General features: G+C 55.5%; 1 protein-coding gene across 1 annotated transcript; it reads left to right on the top strand.

The window, feature by feature from the left end:
* Positions 1–1,421: 1,421 nt before the first annotated feature.
* Positions 1,422–7,476, top strand: LOC122369981. The gene has a single exon (XM_043345182.1). It carries the CDS (start codon positions 1,422–1,424, stop codon positions 7,164–7,166), a length of 5,745 nt encoding a protein of 1,914 aa, XP_043201117.1. The 3' UTR covers positions 7,167–7,476.
* The last annotated feature ends 564 nt before the right edge of the window (positions 7,477–8,040 follow it).

The raw sequence follows: 8,040 nt of genomic DNA, 5'->3' as shown, positions 1-8,040 counted from the left end.
GTTTGGGGGGAATTTCTCTGATATAGGTCGCTCTGTGTGGCTTATTTATAATTTTTATGCTGATTTCGATCATTCCTCGTGCCCATCCTACCAGGCCTTTTGCCACTTACACTCATTAAGAAAGGAAAAAACTAGATTTTCATTGGGACTAGGTGTTTTGAGGGTGTAACATATTCAGCGTTCCCATTTTTGGATACTTCTTGTGCTCGTCAACTCTCGGTGATTAGCAGACAGGTGCTTGACATGTCTCCACCCTCGGCGCGGACGGTGGATATAGGTATGGAAGACCTTGTTGAACATCGCTGAGCGTTGTGGATTACGTAATCCTGCAGAGGGGGCGTGCCCGCTGCGAGATCGACGGGAATAAAAGCGCAGAAGACCGGGCGAAACATGCAACGGTCTTGCCGGAAAGGTCATCTGATGATTGTTGCGTTAACAATAATTTGCGGCGTTGGACGTGATGCTTGTTAATGAAAAGAGCCCCTGAAAGGCGTCGGTGAAATCGTTCCCAATTTTGGGTACGCCGTTCCCATAATAAGGAACGCTTGCAGCGCCAGTGTACGAGAGCGTTCCCAAATTTGGGCTCGCGGCCCGGGTGATGGATTGCTTTAGAAATAGGGGAACGATTTGAAACTACGATGGGCCTTACAATATCAAACTCTTTCCCAACAATATTGAGACAACTATCAGGCGGTTCACGATCGTTTTATATTTTTTGGACGTCATTTAACGGTTCTTTTTCTTGTTTTAAATAATGCCTACATGGCGTTCCCATATTTGGGTTTATCGTTCCCAAACATGGGAACGAAAATGCGTTCCCGAAAATGGGTACGCTTGACCATAGTTCCGCCTACTGAATTGTTCACCTAAACAACTTTGCCTTACCATATCGTTTTCGCCGTTGGCACGCTGCCAGATGACCCTTTTGCCATGAAAGCCTGAATATATTATTTATTTGTTTTTATTTGTAGTGTCTCAAAGCCCTAACCGTTTCCCATAACAGTTTCAAAGTTTCCACAGCCTAGTGATATGGTTGTAGGTCTATGCAAAAGTTTGTCAGAATGCCCAAGGACTTTCCGAACATGATGCTGTTGTTATGAGTGTATCTCATTTGAAGATTCTGTCTTGATCGCCCGAAGAGGCTTCTCAGGGTGTAGGCCGTGTAAATGACAGTTTCTTGTGGCGAGAAGTTTTGTACTTGCTGCTGAGAATTGCAATTGTGACTCAGTTCCTGATTGGTGTTGTGCTGTTAAATCCAGAACATGTCTGTAGCACAATTGAAACAGAAGCGAGGCAGATTGTTAGCTGCACTGACCAGGGTCAGGAGGAGGGCTTTCGTCTTGATTGATACCAGAGGTAGTCGGACTCGGCTAGCGTCAATCGTCCATGAGCTTGATCAGGCACTCGAGCAGTTGGAGGAGATGACAGATAGTTTAGTTTCTGTGCTGACATCTCAAGAGGAAGTTGATCAGGCAAGATTGTATCAAGCAGAAGCAGACAGGCAGCATGAAGAAGCGGTGAGCCTGATTGAAGTGCATTTGAAGGAGAGGAAGGATGATCCACCATCAGTTACATCAAAGCAGGCGTCAGACTCTGCAGCATCAGACAAGACGTCAGCATCCCGGCTGGCAGAGATAGAGGCCAAGGTGAAGCAGCTAGAGTTGGAGCAGCTGCAGCAAAGGCTTGAGACGGAGAAGGAAGAGCAACAGATCCAGAGGAAGATGAAGCTACAAGAAGCAAAGGATGCTCATGCAGCTGCCGAGCTGCGTGCACAGTTGGCAAGAGCAGCTGAAGATGACCTAGCGTGGGACCGGAGAAATGATTTCTGTGGTGAGACCAAGGTCTGGGAAGCCCAAGGGGCACCTAGTGAAGAAGCTGGTTCGACTCATCTCAGCCGAGCCATCCCACCAGCTGCACGAGCTGTCCAAGGGGCAGCCACTGTTGAAGTAGCCGGTCCGTCTCGTCCCAGCCACACCATCTCACCGGCCGTTGGAGCTGTCCAAGGGGTAGCCACTGTTGAAGAAGTCGGTTCGTCACGTCCCAGCCACACCATCTCACCGGCCGTTGGAGCTGTCCAAGGGGTAGCCACTGTTGAAGAAGCCGGTTCGTCACGTCCTAGCCACACCATCTCGCCGGCCGTTGGAGCTGCCCAAGGGGCACTCGGCGCCGACACAGCTGATTTGTTCTATTACAGTCATGTTCCCCCACCGGCTGTTGGAGCTGCCCGAGGGGCACCCACTACTGAACTAGCCGGTCAGTTTCGACCCACAGCCAGTGATGCAGTCGCCCGAGGGGCGCCTTGTGTTCCATCGCTGCTGCACAATAGTCTTCCGCGCTTGACTCTGCCGAAGTTCGGCGGCGAGCCGGCCGAGTGGCCGAAGTGGTGGGCTTCTTTTAAAGTTTTAGTACATGAACAGATCTCACTCTCCCCAACAGAAAAACTGATACACCTGCAAGCATCAGTGGTGGGTACTGCTAAGCTCACCATCAGTGGGATGATGTTTGATGGGGCCCTATATGAAGAGGCGGTGCATGCTCTGCAGGACAGGTTTGGCCGCCAGGAAGATGTCGTACACGCGTACCTGCAAGAGATCTTCTCCTGCCCTGCGCCCTCCCAACTAGATCCTGTTGGACTAGAGCGCCTGCACGCATCAGTCCACTGTGCTGTCATGATATTCAGGAGTCTCGGCTACGATGGGGATCTGAATAGTTTCGAGAACCTAAGACGAGTTGTTCAAAGGCTCCCATCTGAGATGAAACGTCTATGGGGAGAATATGTCTTGAACCTGGGAGAGAGGCCGACACTGGTGCACTTTGACGAATGGCTTCGCAGGCAGGTCAGGGTGGCCCTCAACTACGCTGCCGTGTCTCCACAGCAGAATATGGCGACTGGCAAGAAGCCGGCAGGACAGCCCCAGCGGTGGAAGGGCGACGTGAAGCCGAGGCCCGTCCAAAGAAGTGCTCTGGCCACAGAGATTGATACATCAGGCACGACTTGTGTATGCTGCAAGGAGCAGCATGAGGTGACAACGTGTCCGATCTTCTTGAAGAAATCGGTTGATGAAAGAGCCCACTTCATCGCCAGTGCGAGGTGCTGTTTCTTCTGTCTGAAGGCTGGACATGGCGTTCGGCACTGTCGCTCGGCAAGGCCGTGCGGCATCGACAGCTGCAAGATGAGACATCATCAGGTGCTCCATGGCAGCAAGAGGGTCGACCTCAGGAAGACTGGCCAGCGCGTGGTAGCAGCAGCATCAGTGAAGGCGGGCGCGACCACAACCCTGCTGCAGGTCGTACCAGTCACCGTCCTTGCCAGTGGTGGCAAGGAAAAGCAGGTCTGGGCTCTACTAGACCCTGGCTCTCAGACTTCACTGGTGTCCGAGGAGGTAATGACACAGCTGAATCTTCAAGGGGAGCCACAAACCCTCCGCCTGCAAAACGTGGAAGGATGCGGGCGCCTCCAGAACTCCGTGAAGATGAAACTGGAGCTCAAGGCGTCAGGTGGCGACGGATCAAGAATAGTGGTCCCTGAAGTTTTCTCCGTCAGGGACATCAACGTCACGGTTCCAGAGCTCCCTGACAAGAGGATCGAATGGAAGCACCTGCTGGACCTCGACCTTCCAGACTGCTCAGGGAAGAGGGTCGATCTTCTTCTCGGCGCCAACGTCCTTGAAGCGGTGCTTCAGCTGGAAGCGAGGACAGGGAAGGCGGGCCAACCGGTGGCCATCAGAACCGCCTTCGGGTGGACGCTGACGGGCACGGTGAAGGGATTCCTGCCAGAACGAACGCGCCAGGTGATGCTGATCAGGAAGATGGCTCCAGACGATCAAATGTCAGCAGCACTCCAGGAGTGGTGGAGCACGGAATCGTTTGGGAGCAGGTTTGAAGGCCAGGATGCCAAATCTCCCCAAGACGTCAGAGCCGTGAAGATCATGGAAGACACAACCAGGAGACTGGACAATCGCTACGAGACGGGACTCCTGTGGATGAGTGATGATGTGTGCCTACCTGATAACAAGATGATGGCGGCCAACCGGCTGTACTCCCTGGAGAAGACCCTGATGCGACAATCTGAGAAAGCGGAAGCTTATAAGAAGGTTGTCGAGGGTTACGTCGAGCGCGGATTCGCTCGCAAGCTAACCCCAGAAGAAGATCAAGAAGCACACCCCAGGAAGTGGTACCTGCCACATCATGGTGTAACGAACCCCCGGAAGCCCGGGAAGCTCAGAGTAGTGTTTGATGCGGCTGCCAAGTGTGGCAACACTTCTCTGAATGATGTGCTGCTCACGGGACCTGACCTTCTTAAGAACCTGCCCGGCATCCTCCTGAGGTTCAGAGAGGAACCCGTCGCTCTGACCGCTGATATCGAGTGTATGTACCACCAGGTCCAGATAACTCCGCAAGATCAACCAGCACTGAGGTTCCTCTGGAGAGATTTGGATGCAACGAAGCAACCAGAACCATACACCATGCAGGTCGCGATCTTCGGGGCCAGAAGCAGTCCCGCATCAGCAAACTTCGTCCTGCAGCAGACCGCTAAGGACTGCAGCAGTAGCACCCCGGCAGGGAGAGCAGCTAGAGAAGCGGCACTTACAAGCTTCTATATGGATGACTTCGTCCACGCTACGAGAACCGAAGAAGAGGCAGCTGAGATGCAAACCGAGGTGACAGAACTTCTCAGAAGAGGGGGGTTCAGGCTGACAAAGTGGATGAGCAGCTCGCGGAAGGTCTTGGAACGGATCGAAGCCGCAGAGCGCGTTCAAGACATCGATGTCGCGGTTCAGAGTGTGCTAGGCTGCGCCTGGAACACCATCAACGACACCTTGGGAGTCAGAGCTGTTGACTCACGTGTACCGTCAACGAAGAGAGGAGTAGTGCAAGGAGTAGCTCGACTATTCGACCCTCTGGGGCTAGTCGCTCCGTTCTCTCTCCAGGCTAAAGTTCTCATTCAACGCCTCTGGGCGGGGAACTACGACTGGGACGATGAGCTCGAGGGGACGGAGCTGCAGAGGTGGTCTCAGTGGCTCTCGGAGTTACACTATCTGGAGCGGGTAACCGTCCCGCGATGCTTCGGAGGCGCGTCGGCAAGTGACGGCTGTCAGAGAGAGCTTCACATCTTCTGTGATGCCTCTCAGGATGCCTTCGGTGCTGCCGCGTACGTCGCTACGACGATGCCTGATGGTCGCCGCGTCTGCTCCCTGGCTATGGCGAAGACCAGGGTGGCACCCCTCAAGCAGATCTCAATTGTAAGGCTGGAGTTGCAAGCAGCTGTGCTGGGCGTCAGAGTAGCAAACGTGCTACGGACGGAGCTGTCGGTCAGGGTGGATAGGGTCCTATTCTGGACCGACAGCACAGTTGTTCTGCAGTATGTGAAAAATGACAGCCGCCGCTTTCACACATTTGTCGCTAATAGGGTGGCAGAACTTCGAGAGTCTTCTTGCCCTGACCAGTGGCGACACGTGCCGTCGAGTCTGAACGCAGCTGACGTTGTTTCCAGGGGAGCTACGTTGTCTGACCTGTCATCAGATTCTCGCTGGAGCGCGGGTCCTGGGTTCCTGCTCCAGGAGGAGAACTGCTGGCCGGAACAGCCATCTCTCACGAGTACGGCTGTGCTGAAAAACGACCCAGAAGTGAGGACGGAATCAGTCATGCTCACTGTGAAGCATGACTCTGATACTACGGTGCTTCCCGACGCTTCGAGATTCTCTTCGTGGACGAAGTACAGAAGAACCGTGGCATGGGTACTGAGGTTTGTGAAGAACTGTGCCCCAAAGTCCTGTCAGGAACGAGCAGACTGGAGACGCGCAGGACCTCTGTCAGCAGAGGAACTGAAGCAAGCAGAGACGAAGGTACTGAAAGACTGTCAAGCTAGATGCTTCGCTGAAGAACTGGCAGAGATCCAAGCTGGCAAAGAGGTGAAGACTGAAGGGAAGCTGCGACAAGTGACACCTTTCCTGGATGGTGAGGGTGTGATGAGAGTCGGTGGGCGTATCGACAAAGCGCCCGTGGCCTATTCGACTCGCCACCCGGTGATCCTGCCATCGAGAGACGACGTTACTCGCCTGGTAGTGACGCACTGCCATGTGAAGGTTCTTCACTCAGGACAAGAAAGAACGTTGACAGAAGTCAGGAAGACATATTGGATTCTGAAGGCCCGCTCGACAGTCCGGAGGATCCTACACGAGTGTACCGTGTGCAAAAGACGAAGAGCGATCGCGCAGGTCCCAAGAATGGCAGAGCTGCCGGCCAGCCGGTATGACACGTCCAGAGCCTTCAGCACGGTAGGAGTCGACTACTTCGGGCCAATGTTCGTGAAGAAGTACAGGAGGACCGAGAAGAGATACGGCGTCTTGTTCACCTGCTTCTCGACCCGCGCAGTTCACCTGGAGGTAGCAAACGCTTTAGATACGGACAGTTTCGTCATGGCACTGAGGAGATTCATGGCAAGGAGAGGGAAGCCAGACTCAATGTACTCCGACAATGGGACGAACCTCGTCGGAGGTGAACGTGAGCTCCGTGAGTCTCTACATGAACTCGACCAAACTCGCATTACTGACGAACTGAGTCAGGAGAACATTAAGTGGACTTTCATGCCTCCCAGCGCCAGCCACATGGGCGGCGTATGGGAAAGGCTGGTGGGCAGCGTAAAGCGCGCGCTCAGAGTGACTATCGGATCTCAGTGTGTGACCGATGAGGTACTCCACACTGCGCTGCTCGAGGTGGAGTCAATGGTCAATGGACGGCCGCTGACACACGTCAGTCCTGACAGTACGGATGTTGAGCCACTGACGCCAAATCACCTTCTGCTCGGGTGTGCCAGCGCCAACATGTCTCCCGGCATATTTCAAGACAGAGAGATCAGCAGCAAACGACGTTGGCGTCAGTCACAAGTACTGGCAGAACATTTTTGGAAGAGATGGCGAAATGAATATGTACCAACACTAGCCAGTCGGCAGAAGTGGTTGCGCGAGAGAAGAAATCTCAAAGTTGAAGACGTCGTGCTGATGATTGAGGCAGACTCGCCACGCGGGTTCTGGCCCCTGGCCCGAGTTACAAGAGTGTTCCCGGGCTCGGACGGAGTAGTTCGTACCGTGGAACTGATGGCAGCGGGGGGAGGCAAGTACCGGCGCCCGGTCAGCAAAGTGTGCCTCCTGGAGGAGGCTGAATAAGCTCAGAACTGTTCTGTGTCAGAGCTGTGTTGAAGGATGGCTGTTATGTTGGTGACGACAGTGTTGTCCTATCACGTATATCCCAAGTATCCTATGTTTTCCTTCTGTTTCTTCCTAACAGATCCCTCCTGATGGCGGCTAGCTGCGGCGGAGGTGCTCGTCGGCTGAGGTGAGCTGGAGTCCTCCGAAGCTGCGTCCGGGGACGCTCATCGGCGGCGGCGAGCTGGTGCTCTCCGAGGCTGCGGCGAGCTGGTGCTCTCCGAGGCTGCGGCGAGCTGGTGCGCTCGTCAGCTGCGGCGAGCTGGTGCTCTCCGAGGCTGCGGCGAGTTGGTGCTCTCCGAGGCTGCGGCGAGCTGGTGCGCTCGTCGGCTGCGGCGAGCTGGTGCTCTCCGAGGTGCTCTCCGAGGCTGCGGCGAGCTGGTGCGCTCGTCGGCTGCGGCGAGCTGGTGCTCTCCGAGGCTGCGGCGAGCTGGTGCGCTCGTCGGCCGCGGCGAGCTGGTGCTCTCCGAGGTGCTCTCCGAGGCTGCGGCGAGCTGGTGCGCTCGTCGGCTGCGGCGAGCTGGTGCTCTCCGAGGCTGCGGCGAGCTGGTGCGCTCGTCGGCCGCGGCGAGCTGGTACGCTCGTCGGCTGCGGCGAGCTGATGCTCTCCGAGGCCGCGGCGAGCTGGTGTTCTTCGGAGCTGTGGCGGAGACGCTCATCGGCTGCGGCGAGCTGGTGCTCTCCGAGGCTGCGGCGAGCTGGTGGTTCTCCGGAGCTGGTACTGCGGGAGCTCGCCTGCCGCACGGAGCTGGTGGCAGTGGGCGGCGGAGATGACTGCTGCTCTCCGGAGCTGTGACTTCGGCAGCGAAGCCGATACCATGCGAGGCGTGGTGTC

The sequence above is a fragment of the Amphibalanus amphitrite genome, unplaced genomic scaffold (assembly GCF_019059575.1).
Source record: "Amphibalanus amphitrite isolate SeventyFive unplaced genomic scaffold, NRLGWU_Aamphi_draft 001088F_arrow, whole genome shotgun sequence".
NCBI lineage: Eukaryota > Metazoa > Arthropoda > Thecostraca > Balanomorpha > Balanidae > Amphibalanus > Amphibalanus amphitrite.
The sequence above is the reverse complement of the archived record's forward strand: the minus strand, read 5'-3'. Positions and strand labels throughout refer to the sequence as shown.